Source organism: Triticum aestivum, chromosome 2B (assembly GCF_018294505.1).
Source record: "Triticum aestivum cultivar Chinese Spring chromosome 2B, IWGSC CS RefSeq v2.1, whole genome shotgun sequence".
Taxonomy (NCBI): domain Eukaryota; kingdom Viridiplantae; phylum Streptophyta; class Magnoliopsida; order Poales; family Poaceae; genus Triticum; species Triticum aestivum.
Genome location: NC_057798.1, coordinates 167352909 through 167370863, shown reverse-complemented (window position 1 = coordinate 167370863; position 17955 = coordinate 167352909). Strand labels below are relative to the sequence as shown.

At 46.3% G+C, this 17955-nt stretch overlaps 1 protein-coding gene and 1 pseudogene across 2 annotated transcripts; both read right to left on the bottom strand.

Annotated features, from left to right (window-relative positions):
- The window catches only part of LOC123039142 (probably inactive leucine-rich repeat receptor-like protein kinase IMK2), a 112672-nt pseudogene extending 100027 nt beyond the window's left edge, over nucleotides 1-12645 (bottom strand).
- LOC123044121 (transcription factor MYB88) lies at nucleotides 12468-17565 on the bottom strand. 2 transcript variants are annotated; one of them, XM_044466767.1, is made up of 13 exons: nucleotides 17259-17565; nucleotides 16803-16849; nucleotides 16666-16722; nucleotides 16478-16550; nucleotides 15695-15750; nucleotides 15214-15393; nucleotides 14940-15133; nucleotides 14713-14852; nucleotides 14488-14630; nucleotides 14279-14406; nucleotides 14035-14193; nucleotides 13142-13956; nucleotides 12468-13034 (listed from the first exon to the last, which is right to left on the bottom strand). In XM_044466767.1, exons 1-13 carry the CDS (start codon nucleotides 17358-17360, stop codon nucleotides 12930-12932), a joined length of 2199 nt encoding a protein of 732 aa, XP_044322702.1. In that variant the 5' UTR covers nucleotides 17361-17565; the 3' UTR covers nucleotides 12468-12929. The 2 variants fall into 2 exon arrangements, with proteins under 2 accessions (XP_044322702.1, XP_044322701.1); XM_044466766.1 differs by having other exon boundaries at nucleotides 13142-14193.
- Nucleotides 17566-17955: the final 390 nt, after the last annotated feature.

Here is a 17955-nt window from a genome sequence, read left to right as displayed (position 1 = left end):
ACTCGCAAATCCCTACGCTCTCTCCCCCTTTGGCATCGAGACGCCAAAAAGGTAGAGAGGACACTTACAACACAAGTGGTGGCTCAAGCGGAGTAATCAGTCGCACGCTCCTCGTCGGACTCGGCAGCGGGAATGGTCTCCTCGTCATCCTCCTCAGAATCAGTCCACTTGAAGCCTTGTTTCGCCATCCACTCAGCCTCTGGAGTGACGCGATCCTCAGAACCGCCAGAAACATCCTCTCCAAACAGGCTCATGATATTCTTGTCGTGGCAGCGACTCTCCTTGGAGGCAACATGAGTCCTGTACTGCCCATTTCCCTGCATGCAGAACAAGGTCTTCATCTTGTTCTTCAGCCTCTTAGCCCAAGATGGCTCAGAGGTGGGAGGGATGAAACCCTCAGAGCTTGATACGTCCATTTTGCATCATGCTTTTATATCAATATTTATTGCATTATGGGCTGTCATTACACATTATATATCAATACTTATGGCTATTCTCTTTTATCTTACAAGGTTTACCATGAAGAGGGGGAATGCCGGCAGTTAGAATTCTGGCTGGAAAAGGAGCAAACATTGGAAACCTATTCTGCACTGCTCCAAAAATCCTGAAACTCCACGGAACTTATTTTTGGAATTAATAAGAATTATTGAGCGAAGAAACTACTGGGCGTGCCCCCTGTCTCCTGGGCCCCCTGGTGGCCCTCCGGTTCCCATCTTCTGCTATATGAAGGCTTTTATCCTGAAAAAATCAGAGGCAAGCTTACGGGACGAAACTCCGCAAGTATAGGGGATATATCGTAGTTAAGTTTGTTCCTGAGGACATGGGTGAAGTCTTGCTATTAGTAGTCATGTGAATTTGGTATTCGTTCGATATTTTGATGAGATGTATGTTGTCTTTCCTCTAGTGGTGTTATGTGAACGTCGACTACATGACACTTCACCATTAATTGGGCCTAGAGGAAGGCATTGGGAAGTAATAAGTAGATGATGGTTTTCTAGAGTGACAGAAGCTTAAACCCTAGTTTATGCGTTGCTTCGTAAGGGGCTGATTTGGATCCATATGTCTAATGTTGTGGTTAGGTTTACCTTAATACTTCTTTTGTAGTTGTGGATGCTTGCAATAGGGGTTAATCATAAGTGGGATACTTGTCCAAGTAAGGGCAGTACCCAAGCACTGGTCCACCCACATATCAGATTATCAAAGTACCGAACGTGAATCATATGAGCGTGATGAAAACTAGCTTGACGATAATTCCCATGTGTCCCCGGGAGCTCTTTTCTCATTATAAGAAATTGTCCAGGCTTGTCCTTTGCTACAAAAAGGATTGGGCCACCTTGCTGCACTTTATTTACTTTCATTGCTTGTTACTCGTTACAATTTATCTTATCACAAAACTATCTATTACCTACAATTTCAGTGCTTGCAGAGAAAACCTTACTGAAAACCGCTTGTCATTTCCTTCTGCTCCTCGTTGGGTTCGACACTCTTACTTATCGAAAGGACTATGATAGATCCCTTATACTTGTGGGTCATCAGAGTTGTCCTCATCCGCTGACTCCTCCTCATCCTCATCTGCATCCACATCCATGGCAGCCGCGGCCTCAGCATGAGAAGTGGTGTTAGCCCACTGAGTCTTGACACGGAGCCGGATGGAATTATGTGGAATCCAATCAGGGGCCTCAAAGTCATCCTGAGGGTAGATCTTCTCCCAAGTTTCCGAGATCAACTAAAACAGATAAGGTCCATAGATGGGGAACTTGCGGTTGAAGACCGCAAACCAAAACTCACACCACATGATATGTGAGACATCAAGAGGTAGTGTCTGAGAGTTGCGTGCTTCCTCACACAGGAGCAACATGTCCACAAGATAAGCATGCACCTTGTCCTTGTCACCAATGCGTGGAAAGAGAGAGTTGCGGAAGATCCAGTACATGATGTCAAGGAAGGAGTTGAGCACCCACGATGACTTGCCACTTGAGAGCTTCTTCTCAACATGGAAGGGCTGAAGCTTGTTCTTGTTGGCTGACTCGGGATTGGCATGAGGACGAACACCTTGGGGTGTGGCGAGCCCCTCATCTTGAACACCAAGCAAAGTCATGAACTCCTTCCATGTAGCAGTCAGCTGCCGACCATTGGTCATCCAAGTCATAGTCCGGTCCTCATTAGGATGAAAGTACACCGGGGCAAAGAACTGAGCCACAATCTCAGGATCATAGTCTTTGTGAAAAGAGATGATATGCTCAATGCCAAACGGATCCACAAGATCCAGAGCCTCACCAAAGTAGTCCCGGTACTTCTCTTCCCTCATATGATGCATGTCGATCCAGTGCACATCCACATAGATGTTTCGCTTGGCCTTGATCACATCCAGATAAATGAGATTCTGCTGCTTGGTCCAAAACAGGTCATTCCCTCGAAAGTTGGCATGAGGATTCACATAGGGATTGATCTTCCTTCGAGAGATGAACTCAACAAGTGGTATCTCATCCATACCCATGTTGGGTTCCTTATACTTTGTGGCGGTGGTCTTGGTCCTGCGTTGGGGGGCACTGGAGCCCTCTGGAGCTTCATCTTGATTTCGCAGACGCTTGGAGCCCGTGTCACGGCTTGGATTGGAACGGCGAGCAGGAGCACCTGAGCCACACACCACAAAACAAACATGCAAGAGACGCGAGAAGGATCAGTGCAAAGAACACAGAAAAACAGTGAAACAAGTAGAACTCGCACTTGATAATTGCCACATGATAGATTTGACAGCAACGGTAGCACTGCTTGGTCGCGCGGTACTAAAAAATAAGTGTCGCTCCAAGTCACGGTAGTACCGCGCGAGCGGTAGTACCGCGCTGGAGGTGCGGTAGTACCGCACGATTTCAGATCCAAAACTACAAATGGATCTGAGAACAACCATGACAACAAAGCGGTACTACAGTCGATCAAATCTACCACGGGGCAACATATCATGCACTATCTCTACGCATTACTACTCTCATACATCCTACTCTTGCAAAGATTTAGCCTAAAATCTCAAGAACAACTAGCATCTCCCCAAAAACCTAGAAGCAAAGGAACGAACCAAAAAGAGAGGGATTTAGGGAGAAACCTTGTTCCATGGCAAGAGGAAGTGGTGGGGAACGATCCCACCGGTCGGAATCCGAGGAGAGCAGCCAGAGACGGAGATCCAGCGAGGGCCTCCGGTGTCGTTCGTGGGCAGGAGAGAGAGAGGCGGTGTGGGGAAGAAAGAGTGAATGCGTATGGGGGAGTTGGAACTCCCCCTGCCCGCTCTTAACCCCCACGCGCTCGCTACTCCATGGTAGTACCACGCGTCATTGCGGTAGTACCGCCCAGGCGAAGTACCGCGCCGTGGGCGGTAGTACTGCTCCAACAGCGGCAGTAAAAAATTACTGCCGCGCTGGTTGTGGTAGTACCGTGTCCTTGTGGTAGTACCGTGGCTGGCCACGGTAGTACCGTGAACCCAAGAAGATGCAGTTTCAAACAAAGGAAGAAACATCTTTGCACGAACCTTCAAGCGAACGAACACACCAACAAGCTAACACACGAGACACCACAAGCACAAGCTTGGCATGAAAAGAGAGAAGAAAAATACAACAAAGACCAAAAACGAGACACGACCTCTCCAAGGGGAGGGCGGTGGCCGGAGCCACCTATGTTTGAGTCGATTGGTATGGCACCGCGAAGAATTATCCTTGGGCCCATGACCAAAACTCGTCTTTGAAGCACAAGTACCATCAAAAATGGCTAATGTGAAAGAGTTGATCAATTTATGCATAATGGGGGGAGGGAGAGTTCATTGAGAGAACAACACTCCCCTATGTCCATGCCTACACCTAAACTAGACAACAAGTTGAGTGGGGTGGGGTGTGCAAGGGTTCAAGTCACATTGCTCAAATCAATGATATTTATCTCATGCCTTAACTCGTGAAAACTTGCTTCATCCAAGGGCTTCGTGAAAATATCTGCAAGGTTATCATGAGTGTTGACATACTTGAGCCTGATCTCCTTTCGCCTAATGTGATCCCGGATGAAATAATACCGAATCTCAATATGCTGCGACTTGAAGTGTTGCACCGGGTTGAGAGAGATCTTGATAGCAATTTTATTGTCACACAAAAGAGGCACTTTGTCACAAGTGACACCGTAATCCTTTAAAGTTTGCCTCATCCATAGGAGTTGAGCACAACAACTACCGGCGGCCACATACTCTGCCTCGGTGGACGAGAGAGATACACAACTTTGCTTCTTAGAAGACCAACTCACTAAAGAGCAACCAAGTAATTGGCACCCTCCGGAGGTGGACTTCCTATCCACTTTGGCTCCCGCCCAATCTGAATCTGTGTAGCCCAAAAGATCAAATTTGGCTCCTCTTGGGTACCATAAGCCAAAGTTTGGGGTATGAGCCAAATATCAAAAGATTCGCTTGACCGCCACAAAGTGGCTTTCCTTAGATGCGGCTTGAAACCATGCACAAATTCCCACACTCAACACGATATCCGGTCTAGATGCACAAAGGTAAAGCAAGGATCCAATCATGGAGCGATATACCTTTTGATCCACCGCTTTACGATTGGGATCAATGTCAAGTTGGCACTTGGTGGGCATTGGAGTGGAAGCCGGCTTGACATCACTTAGCTTGAATCTCTTGAGCATGTCTTGAATGTATTTGGCTTGGTGGATGAAGGTTCCTTCTCTTCTCTGCTTGATTTCAAACCCGAGAAAGAACTTCAACTCTCCCGTCACAGACATCTTGAATTTTGAGGTCATGAGAGCCACAAATTCTTCATTGAAAGCTTTGTTAGGGGAACCAAAAATAATATCATCAACATATAGTTGGCACACAAATAACTCCCCTTTGACCTTCTTAGTAAAAAGAGTGGGGTCGATTTTCCCGATTTCGAACCCACGATCTTGTAACAACTCCGTAAGAAGCTCATACCACGCACTTGGGGCTTGTTTGAGGCCATAGAGCGCCTTATGGAGTTGGTACACGTGATCGGGGAAATAGGGATCTTCGAACCCGGGGGGTTGTTTGACATACACCAACTCATTAATGGGACCACTAAGAAAAGCACTCTTCACATCCATTTGTTGCAACATGAAATTATGATGAGAAGCATAAGCAATCAACAAACGAATAGATTCAAGGCGAGCAACGGGAGCAAAGGTTTCACTATTTCGATACCCTCGACTTGGGAGTAGCCTTGTGCCACCAAACGAGCCTTGTTGCGAACAATGATCCCATGAGCATCTTGCTTGTTCTTGAGTATCCACTTGGTTCCAATGACATTATGATTCCCGGTTGGCCTTGGCACTAATTTCCACACTTGGTTATGCTCGAATTTGTTGAGTTCTTCATGCATGGCATTGAGCCAATCCGGGTCCTCGAGCGCCTCATAAACCTTTTGGGGTTCGACACAAGAAACAAACGCATGATGTTCACAATTGTTTGCTAATTATCCACGAGTGCTTACCCCCTTTATTAGGCTTCCAACCACATTCTCCATAAGATGACCCTTGGTGGTGAGCTTGGAAGCGATCTTCGCGGCACGACGCTCTAATTCCTCCTCGGATGTGAAAAGAGGAGGGGTAACTTGATCATCTTGAGCGTTGTCTTGAGCTTGTTCTTGGTCTTGAGCTTGCTCGTGATCTTGAACTTGCTCGAGGGGGAGAACTTGACCTTGGGCATCATGTGGTGGTTCACCACCATCTTGAGGTTGATCTTGCCCTTGATCATGTTCATGATGTTGAGGGCCTTCACTTTGTTCTTCGGAAGAGAGTGGGTCTTGGGTTGGTGATGGCTCCACTTGAGTGGAGCATTGTCCTTCTCCTTCGGCCACAAGGGGTTCCTCAATGGGTAGGATATGACCAACACCAGTTCTTCTTATGGCTTGGGGAGGAATTTCATCACCATGTATGCATGTAACAAGGCCTTTCTCAAGTTGCTCCTTCAACTTGGCATTCTCCTCCACAAGATGCACATGCTCACAACACGGGTTAGTGGCATTTGCATTATCAATTATTACCATATGAGGAAATGTGGCGTTTTCTTTGGTTAGCTTCACTTGGAGTTGATCATGAGACTCCTTGAGGCTAGCATGAGCACCCTTCAAGACCTTGTGGGCCTTGTCGAGTATATCAAACTCCTCCTTGAGTCTAGCAAGGTCAACGCCAAGTTTAGCCTTCTCGGAAGTTAGCACACGAGATACAACAAGAGCATGATCAAGATCTTTCTTTAACTTAGCATGGTCATCATTGTGTGACTCCTCAAGAGTCAAACGATGCCCACGCTCTTCCTCAAGAGAATTAGAGAGATCTGATATCTCATTGGCATAGTCACGACTATGACCTTCCATCTTAGAGATGGTTTCTTCATGAGCCTCGATCATGTCATTGGCTTCACCAAGTTGTTCCAAGAGAGCAACGAAGTTCTTCTTGGATTTTCCCTTGAGCTTACTCATAAAAGACTCAAATTCATTTACTTCCTCATTAGACCCCTCACTTTCATCAATGCCATCTGTCAAAGAAGGATTAGTAATGATGGTGGTTTTGATGTTGGGGTTACCTTGTTGGTGGCTTTAGCCATGAGACACTTGGTGGTGATGTTCTCATTGGGTGAGTCAAAGAGGGATACCCGTGGAGTTGTGGCAATGGCAACAGAGGCCATGGCCATGGCTTCACTATCTTCATCATCATCGTCATCCTCATGGTATTCTTCTTGAATCACCAACCCTCGAGTAGGAGTCTTTTTGGTGAAGTTGTTCTTGTTTGGAAAGGACTTGGCTTTGTCTTTTCGGATGAGCTTGCCACCATTGTCTTCCCGCTTCTCGTAAGGGCAATCCACAACAAAATGGCTCACATTGCCACAATTGTAACATGTTCTCACATGTTGCTTACTCTTGAACCCACTTGAGTTGTTCTTGTTGAAGTTGGGCCTTGTGTTCTTCTTGCTCCAAAATTGCCTGAAGCAAGAGCCATGTGCTCATGATAATCATATTTTGTATCTTCGGGGTTGCTCTCCTCGTCTTCCTCCTCTTCCTCTACTTCCACAATGACCTTGGCCTTCAAGGCAAGGTTGGGCTTCTTTGCCCTTTGAGAGTGCAACACCGCGTTGTCGGCGGTCTTGTCCAAGATCCGCATTGCCATAAACTCATCCAACACTTCATTTGAGGTCAAGGAGTGGAAGTCCGGTCTTTGACGGATGATGGAGGACAAGGCCTTGTGGTAGGGCATCATTGCTTTGAGGAACTTGCGCTTGATCCAATTGTCATCTGTGTTCTTGCTCCCATGATCTCAGAATGAGACCGCAAGTTTGGTTACTCTCTGAAAGAGCTCACGAGGTTCTTCATCTTCTTTCATTGCAAATTCATCGGCTTCATCTTGCACCACTTCATAGTTGGAGCGTTGAATGCTTGCGCTTCCCTTATAGAGGGAAACAACACAATGCCATGCATCTTTGGCCATGGTGATGGGTCGAAGATGAGGGAGATCTTCGGGAAGAACTGCATCTTGAATGATGAAGAGAGCATTCTCATTGAATTGATTATCCACGACTTCTCTAGGGGTGAAGTTGCTTCAGTCATGTGGATGAAAACCTTCTTCAATGATTCTCCAAAGATTAGTATTCACATGATTTAAATGACGCTTGAAGCGATAAACCCAAGAATCAAAATCCTCATTTTTCACAATCTTAGGAGGAGGGCTTGCATGATTTAAATGAGTGGAAGGAATCAGTCCTCCATAAATTGGAGGTTCCACATGGGCAAAGATGACGGTGCCATTTCTACCACTAGTAGAAGGACCCTTTTCACTAGTAGCTTCCCCCTTGTCGGAGTTAGCATCCGTCACCTTGTTAGTGGGATCACCCACTATCAATGGTGAGGTAGATAGTTTAAGTCCTTCTAAGAATTTATTAAACATGCTTTCAACCTCGGTTGTCATGGAAGTTTTCAATGTGTCCAAAGCCACATTGAATTGCTCACGAGAAACCGTGGTTCCCCCATCACCCGTAGATGAGCTCGGATTCACACCAGAGTGCTCCTCCCTACCGTCTACGGTGTCAACCATACTCTTCGGACGGCAAAGTCCTTAATAAAGAGACGAGGCTCTAATAGGCTCTGATACCAATTGAAAGGATCGATATAGTTGACTAGAGGAGGGGTGAATAGGCAACTAACAATTTTTAGCTTTTCTTTACCAAATTAAACTTTGCATCAAAGTAGGTTGTCTGGATATCCAACTAGGTGAGCAACCTATATGATGCAACAACAACAAGCACACAAGCAAGCAAGGGATATAACACAAGTAAGCTTGCAAGAGTAAAGGCACGAGATAACCAGGAGTGGAGCCGGTGAAGACGAGGATGTGTTACCGAAGTTCCTTCCTTTTGAGGGGAAGTACGTCTCTGTTAGAGCGGTGTGGAGGCACAATGCTCCCCAAGAAGCCAGTAGGGCCACCGTATTCTCCTCACGCCCTCACACAATGCGAGATGACGTGATTCCACTATTGGTGCCCTTGAAGGCGGCGAACGAACCTTTACAAACAAGGTTGGGGCAATCTCCACAACTTAATTGGAGGCTCCCAACGACACCACAAAGCTTCACCCAAATGGACTATGCCTCCGAGGTGACCTCAACGGTCTAGGGTGCTCAAACACCCAAGAGTAACAAGATCCGCTAGGGATTAGTGGGGTGAATCAAATTTTCTTGGTGGAAGTGTAGATCGGGGCCTTCTCAACCAATCCCGAGCAAATCAACAAGTTTGATTGGCTAGGGAGAGAGATCGGGCGAAAATGGAGCTTGGAGCAACAATGGAGCTTTGGGGTGGAAGAGGTGGTCAACTAGAGGAAGAAGACACCCCTTATATAGTGGAGAGACAAATCCAACCGTTATCTACTTACTTAGCCCGCAACCTGCGGTACTACCGCTCTAGACAAGCGATACTACCGCAGGGGCTCACGGTACTACCGCGGAGGACCGCGGTACTACCGCTGCTACGGCATGAGCTAGTCCAGGCCTGACCCGCAAAGGCTGAGGGCGGTACTATTGTTGACGCGGTACTACCGCTCCCCCTTGTGGTACTACCGCAAGGCCAGAGTGAACTAGCCTGGGAAGGGCACGGATGAATAAAAATACATCCGTTCCTACTTCCGCTAAAAATCAAACAGTGCAAAAATCCGACACGGTACTACCGCACCTGGCATGCGGTACTACCGCGCAGGGAGCGGATGTAAAAAATTACATCTGCCCCTACTTCCGCTTGTGTTGCTGTGCTGAACCAAGACTCACGGTACTACCGCACGCATGGGGCGGTACTACCACGTAGGGCGCGGATGTAAAAAATTACATCCGCCCCTACAGCCGCATGAGCGGCTGAGTCTGGCCCGAGGCCATGGTACTACAGCTCCTTAGGAGCGCTACTACCGTGTCCACCTACGGTACTACCGCAAAGGCGTGCGGTACTACCGCATGCCTCCGAACACGAACACTAGGAATCCTTCTCTTTGCAAGATATGAACAAAACGGAGGATGCTCCAAAGCGCAAAGGGAAAGGCGGTGTAAAGGGAGTAAACGTGTACGTGATGATTCCACCCTAACCTTTCCAACGCGGACCCCCTCTTAATAGTACGGCTATCCTATGACTCAAATCCACCAAAAAGAGACATAGAACACCGCCATATTCAATAGTCTTCGAGGGGTACCAAACCGTCTTGTGCCTAGTGACGAAGCGACTGAAATACTCAAGGCACAAGAATAGTCCGCAAAACATTGTCATCAATCACCAAAACACTAGGGCTAAATATGCCCTTACAAGATATAAATCCCAAGTGACTCAAAGAATAGAGCTATGCTCCTCGGCAACGGCGCCAGAAAAAGGTCTTGATAACCCACAAGTATAGGGGATCGCAACAGTTTTCGAGGGTAGAGTATTCAATCCAAATTTATTGATTCGACACAAGGGGGGCCAAAGAATATTCTCAAGTATTAGCAGCCGAGTTGTCAATTCAATCACACCTGAAAGACTTAATATCTGCAGCAAAGTATTTAGTAGCAAAGTAGTATGGAAGTAACGGTAACGGTGGCAAAAGTAACAAAAACAGTTTTTTAGCAATCGTAACATCAATGGAGAAGTAACTAAGCAAGGATCAATATGAAACAAGCTCGTAGGCAATGGATCAATGATGGATAATTATGTCGGATGTAATTCATCATGCAACAGTTATAACATAGGGTGACGCGGAACTAGCTCCAGTTCATCAATGTAATGTAGGCATGTATTCCGAATATAGTCATACGTGCTTATGGAAAAGAACTTGCATAACATCTTTTGTCCTACCCTCCCGTGGCAGCGGGGTCCTATTGGAAACTAAGGGATATTAAGGCCTCCTTTTAATAGAGTACCGGACCAAAGCATTAGCACTTAGTGAATACATGAACTCCTCAAACTATGGTCATCACCGAAAAGTGTCCCGACTATTGTCACTCCGGGGTTTGCCGGATCATAACACGTAGTAGGTGATTATAACTTGCAAGATAGGATCAAGAACTCACATATATTCATGAAAACATAATAGGTTCAGATCTGAAATCATGGCACTCGGGCCCTAGTGACAAGCATTAAGCATGGCAAAGTCATAGCAACATCTCTTAGAACATAATGGATATTAGGGATCAAACCCTAACAAAACTAACTCGATTACATGGTAAATCTCATCCAACCCATCACCGTCCAGCAAGCCTACGATGGAATTACTCGGGCACGACGGTGAGCATCATGAAATTGGTGATGGAGGATGGAGGATGGTTGATGATGATGATGGCGATGGATTCCCCTCTCCGGAGCCCCGAACGGACTCCAGATCAGCCCTCCCGAGGAAGATTAGGGCTTGGCGGCGGCTCCGTATCGTAAAACGCGATGAATCCTTCTCTCTGATTTTTTTTCTCCCCGAACATGAATATATAGAGTTGGAGTTGAGGTCGGTGGAGGTCCAGGGGACCCACGAGGCAGGGGGCGCGCCCCAGGGGGATGGGTGCGCCCTGCACCCTCATGGACAGGATGTGGGTCCCCCTCTGTTGATTCTTTTGCCAATATTTTTTATTAATTCCAAAACATAACTCCGTGAAGTTTTAGGTCATTCCGAGAACTTTTATTTCTGCACAAAAATAACACCATGGCAATTCTGCTGAAAACAGCGTCAGTCCGGGTTAGTTCCATTCAAATCATGCAAGTTAGAGTCCAAAACAAGGGCAAAAGTGTTTGGAAAAGTAGATACGTTGGAGACGTATCATGACGTATGTGCTCTTCCCCATGATCTCCGCGGTGGCGCACAGCAGGTCGTCGGCCGTGAACGCTAGCGGCCCGTCAAAGTGCACCAGCTTGCCACCCACGTCGCCGTCGAATTCCGCCTCGGACGCCCCCGGCTTCTCGCCTCGCCTGGCAGCTGCAGCGGCGCCGGCGCCGGCGGCGTCCTTGCTTGACAACTGCTTGCCCCTCCGTGCTCCGGTGCTAGTGCCGGACTTCTTCTTCCTTGTCAATAAACAGAGCAGAAGGCAGCAGAGCGACAGCAAGATGAGGACACCGATCACGATCCCGGCAATGACCAATGCGAGTTCCTTGGTGCTGAACTTGCGGAGGCCGTGGCGCCTGGTTCCCCCTGCGAGGTTGACGCCGGCACCGGGGACGGGGAGACGGGACAGGGCGCCGAAGAAGCAGAGTAGCCGCAGAGCATTATTTTACCGGCGAAGGAGGCGGGCCCAAACTTCTGGGCGAGCGAGGCCGACACCGCGCCGAAAAGTTTGTTGTACGAGACGTTGAAGGACTAGAGCGTCGCGGTGAGGTTTGCCAGGCTCTCCGAGATCACTCCGGCGAGCGCGTTGCCCGAGAGGTCGAGCGTCCTAAGGTCGTGAAGCGAACCCAACTTGGCGGGGATAGAGCCGTTGAGGTTGTTGCCGGCCAGGTCCACCTCCTACGGCGATTTTTTTAATTTGTGGCAAATTTGCAGAAAACCCCTCCGGTAAATACGCTGTTTCGATGACGTGTCCAGTCAATGCCACTGTGTACCACTTGACCAATGCCAAATCAGCGGATACATAGACAAAACCGTATTATGGAACATAGATGACCCTCTAGAGCAAGTTTAGTGACTATATTTCGGGTATTTCTAACCACAGCGACTGAAGTGGCCACCAGCGCAAGTTATATGCTCTGTAGTGAATTTTTCTCTTTATAAAAACCAAACACTCCTACGAGGCTCTGAAACAGTGAGGATTTTCACATATGAATTTTCTGTGAAATCCAAGGCACTCCAAATGTCCTTGAAAGACAAATCCCTCTTTCTAGAACCAGGACAGATAGCCAACAGTTCAGAACAGCATCAAGTCTTTCAACTCATGCAAAGATGAGTACGTAAAATGGACAAGAAACTGGGCATTGATGGTATTATTAAGTATCCAATCTGATGAAGAAATATATATTGTTTCATTCAACCACATGTTCAACAACAAGAAAGTCGTCACGTCACAACACAAACCAAGCCAATATATTCCGCGCCCGGATAGAAGTTACAAAGGGTTAATTACACAAAGAATACCTTATTCTATATTTTGAATACAAGCTGTAACTCTCAGGGTACATCACCCCCCTTTTTTCCAAATTTTGTATGCTACTACAACACCGCCAATGCGATATGTACAACCAACGACAACAAACCAAACTATTGAGACCTCATACAAACAGCTGAACTATGACACGAGCTAGGCACACTTTGATGCAAATAGGAGTAGGGAGAACTACCCTAGTTAAAATTAGATCTAGGGGAGCCAAGGTATACATGCTGAGGAGCATGGCGGGCTTGGAGCTGGATACGGTGAGAACCGAAAAATGCAAAATGTATTTGCATCGAACATATATATACCCCTTCAAAGGCTATTAAGAAGAGCCCTTTTGCAAGAAGGCTGCTGAGAAGTTTCTGGCTTCGATCCAGGTGAGGCCAACTCAAGCACAGACAGCAAAAAATTCCTCTCCTGGAAAGTTCAACAAATACATGTGTAAATACCAATGTTTGATTCAGGTATGTTATTGTGTGTGAAATAAGACTAACAATGACAGGCTACATAAGTCAAAAGCTTACACTGGCAGTAATTTTTGGAGTTGGCACGTTATCTGTGAATGGATGGAAAGTTGGAACTGTGTGAGCAGGAGAGGTGAATTCCATGCATGGCTGGGTGCTGCTATCTTCGGGCACGTCGCTGCAGTTCTCTGAAGTTCCTTTCTTCGCAACTGCTTTACCTTTGATAGCAGTGTGAGCAGGGGAAGTAAATTTAGCACATTGAAGCCTGCTATCTTGGGCAACCTCACTGAAATCCTCTGATATTTCTGCATCTGCGTTAGCTTGCAAGTCTGCACGAGCAGGAGAGGTGTATTCTGTACACTGAAGACTGTCATCTTTGGCAGCCTCACTCAAGTTTGCTGATGCTGGTATTTCATAATCTGTTTTAGCTCGCAGAAGTGTATGAGCAGGAGACATGGGTTCCATACATTGAGGCAGGCTACCTTCGGCAGCCTCACCCAAATTTACGGATGCTGGTGTTTCTGCATCTGCTTTAGCATGTAAAACTATATGAGCAGGAGACATGTATTCCATAAACTGAGACCAGCTACCTTCTGCAGCCTCATTCGAGTTTGCGGATGCTGGTATTTCAGAATCTGTTTTAGCTCGCAGAAGTGTATGAGCAGGAGACATATGTTCCATACACTGAGGCAGGCTACCTTCAGCAGCCTCACTCAACTTTACAGATGCTGGTGTTTCTGCATCTCCTTCGGCATGCAAAACTGTATGAGCAGGAGACGTGTATTCCATAAACTGAGACCAGCTACCTTCGGCAGCCTCACTCAAGTCTACGGACACTGGTATTTCTGCATCTGCTTTAGCCTGCTGAGCTTGAACTGTATGAGCAGGAGAACTGTTAGCATGCAAAACTGTATGGGCGGGAGATGTGTATTCCATAAACTGAGACCAGCTACCTTCGGCAGACTCACTCAAGTCTACAGACGCTGGTATTTCTGCATCTGCTTTAGCTTGCTGAGCTTGAGCTGCATGAGTAGGAGAACTGTATTCCATGAAATGAAGCCCCATATCTTCGGCAGCCTCACCCAAGTTTATATGAGCTAGAATTTCTGCAACTGATTTAGCTTCAAATTTCAATTAATCTTCTTCGATGTGGATGGAAAGGCATGTAACTAAATTCAGATTAAGAGCATAGGTTACCTGGGCAAGGTTCCATAGTACTAGATAGTGTGTTTCCACAAAGGCTACTTTCTTCTGCGATTTGATCTACTGGGCAATTATCCATTATTTGATCAGGAGCCACTTGTGATGTTGCTCCGTTCTGCTCTCTGTTCATCAGAATGGTGGTGGATCAATAGCTGAGGCCATAGAACAGTAACCAAAAGGATGAGATATTATTCATTATATACCTGGACTTCTGTTCATCTTCTTCTTCATTCTCATAGGGATCAACAATTAAATCGTCGAGATCATCTAGGAGTGAAGCTGTTCCAGACATACTGCTCTCTGACATGTCATTATCATCTTTCTTAACCAAATGATGCTGTAGTTTCTGAAAGGTCAAGCATAAAACAGTTATTTTAAAATGTAAAACTACAAATCTACTTCAGACCATCAAATTGGCGATGCCATACCTGCCAGGCTTCATCCATGCTTTGGCTTGTATTTTCAGTATTTACTTTTGTTGCTAGGGAAGAAAGCAAGTCAGCTTGCTGAAGTAAAGTAGCAAGTTTTGGATCATTCCTTTTCAAAAAATTACCGTCATGCTTCACACCTGAAATTATGCACATGGAGCAGGTTCAAACATTGACACAACACATGAATCAAGTTAAACATTCAGAATCTGGGATAATAGGCTCACAGCTCTGTTCTTCGCCATGTAATTGCTTTGTTGAGGTTTTAGTGACAAGACTCTGGGTTTTTACAATATTCACACTCTGATTGTCTGGACAAATGCTAGCAAGGGGTTGCCGAGAATCCTGTCGTATGCTCTTTTGCTGTCCAAATGACCTCATATTTGGTGCTAAGTTCTCCTTGAAATCGGGTTTGCAAGAGCTGGTTGCAGAAAGAACAGGTTAAAGTGTGTAAGTTCATTCACATAATTAACCAACAGCTTCTGCTGGTACTGTGTGTACCTCATGTTCTTAATAGGTGGTGAGGAGCCAGGTGCAGCACATGTGACACCACCAGATTGTGTCAGTACCCTCTTTGCACTTGCATTGGAGCATACTGTGCCATTTTCCTCCAATAGTTCATCATCCTTAGCCCGCCTTTTGCATAACGTAGAAAATCGATTCTTCACTGCATTATCAGTTCTGTAGTAGGCAAACCAAACATTCACATGTCAGATATCTTGTTTCACATACTCCCTCCCGGTCGGTAAGGTCTGCGTGTATCCCTAGATCGCCAATTTGACAAACATATCACAAACGGTATACTGTTAGAAACTTCTTTCGAATATGACTTCAATGGTATACTCTTTGTGGCATATAACTCATATTTCATTGATAAAATGGATGATCTAGGGATACGCGCAGGCCTTATAAACCGGTAGAGAGGAAGTATCTAATATCCTTTTCACCTTACAGCAAACAGCACCAAATGCAAGAAACTCACCTGCCTGAGACAACCTTTGCTATTTCAGTCCATTTGTTACCAAGAAGCTTTTGAGCCTGCATGACAAGTCCAAGATTATCATTTGGTGTTGCAGGAGTTCTACAGCAATAACTGATAGTTATGAAGACACCAGCACAATGTACATCAGGTGGTTTCTAATTTCTTTTTGCAACATTGCAAATGTATCATAACACAAATTGCAGTCTAATCAAAGAATGATAATGGTATTATGAGACTTTAAGCAATGCATGGTCCCTTCACGCAGTTTCTCATCTACAAAAGAACATAGCAATCATACGTCCTACAGTTCATAAAACAAATCCATCATTTTCCCAAAGGAACGCAATCAAGGATAGGATCCAATCTGCACACAAGTTAAGCTACAAGGTGATAATTATTTGTCCTTTCTAGTCCATGCCCTGAACTCGATTTCTATCTCCAACCCCTTTCTTCATGCGAAACTGCCTTGCGTACGATATTTTCCCCATACGATTTTGTACGACAAGACACAGGTTCGTTCCCAACGTTCGGGCCCACTGTACCAGAACAGTCTGCTCGTACGCAAAATCGTATGAAGTTTGATCGTACGTATAGCAGCGCTCTTCTTCATGTCATATGAGATTGAGGACCATGACACGAAGCATACTGTCCTACTCCCAGAGATGAAATTTGGCCCTTAAAAAATAACTATTTGATGCCACAGTGCTTAATGTCAAGCAGACTCACTGCCTGCGCCTAGCCGCCTATAGTAATTAAAATGCTAGAAACACACCAAGTTCTCACCTCACATAAAAGCATATCCTCTTCACGAGACCACCCGCCTTTCTTGCACTCTGTATTCAAATAATTGTACCATCTGCAGCGACAATCAAGCCAAAAAAAAGGTATAAACAATAGAACTGAACAAATGCTATAACACCAGAAATTTTACCACAAAAGATCCCCGTTTATCGGAAGAGGGAGGTACACACCTCCTCCTGCACTGTCTGGCAGTCTTATCCTTGAATTGTGTGGCTATGACTGTCCAACTACAAAAGAAAAACGCCGTGGTTAATTTGAGAAAGCTTACTGCAAGTGAGGACAGGTAACAAACAGGAGTTGTCCATACTTGTCAGTTCCATGGTGCGCAATCTGAGCACGAAGCACGTCATCCTCCTACAGGGAAGAAGTTGGAAGCATCAGAAAGCAATTTAACCATCGAGCAGAATCGCAGAGGCACTCCAAGGATGAACTCGAAGGCAATCTAAGAGTATTCATCAGAAAAATAAAGTAACATGTTGGAAGGAGCAATTTGTCACGGTTAGCATGGGGAAAGGGGGAATTAGGCTATGAAGTCCAAGAATCAACAATAGAACTGTGACAACAAGCGGATTATACCCCAAACACGCCCAAAATCGCCTCTCAATTTTTTCGCCGAATCAAAAAGGGGAACAAACAATTGCTACAGAAGCGAAGTCCCAAATCCAAGGCAAGCCAGCGGAAATCCCAAAATTAGGAAAGCGCAAAAGAGCGCAAAAGAAATCCGCAACCGCGAGACGGAGAGAAGAGCGAAACAGTTACGCACCTCGGCGCTCCAACTGACGATGTGGCGGTCCTTCTTGGCCGCCGACGACGCGGCGGCGGCGTCGGCGGCGGAGGGGGAGGTCAGATCGGGGCCGGTCGCCATGGGCCCAGATCCCGCATGTTCCGCGCGGGGAGCCGGCGGGGCGGAGGGGGGCTGGGCCGGACCGGCTAGGGTTTGGAGTTTGGGCGCGAGGGAGGGAATTTTCGAACTGGAGGGCTGGGGAAGAAGACAGCGAGGAAGACCGGAAGAGTGGGGTGGGCGGTGGTGTGGGTGAGTACAGTAGGAAGAGGGTAAGGGAATTTCCTCTCTCGGGAGTGGAGTGGAGGTTTTTTTAAAGATGGGGGGCCATGGCGTGAAAGGGAAGTGTTGTTTGGGAGACGACGACCCCCCTAACACCCCTACTGCGTGTGAGTGTGAAAACTTTGTCCAAAAGGCACGTGCAGAGATTGCAAAGGATACAAGAGAACCAATGTAGGAGTAGTACAGTAGATCTCATCGTCCTGGTAGTGGTTACTATTATCACATTGCATTGCATTGCTATTGGTAGAGTACGCTCAAGTATTGATTTGAAGACCATTGCATATTATTTTATTTTGAAACCCACAATTGTCAAGTAAAAATTTTGGTCATGTCATCGTTCAACCCGCTTCGACTTGCGTCTAATGGTTGCTCGACTAATGATGCCACCGATAGCACA

Excerpts from the sequence above, each read along its gene's own strand:
- LOC123044121 (XM_044466766.1), bottom strand. The coding sequence starts at position 17,360 with ATGGCGACCGGCCCCGATCTGACCTCCCCCTCCGCCGCCGACGCCGCC. Across the intron at positions 16,551-16,665 it reads GCCAGACAGTGCAGGAGGAG|ATGGTACAATTATTTGAATA; the intron begins GTGTGTACCTCC and ends TTGTCGCTGCAG. Across the intron at positions 14,631-14,712 it reads GCATGGATGAAGCCTGGCAG|AAACTACAGCATCATTTGGT; the intron begins GTATGGCATCGC and ends TTGACCTTTCAG.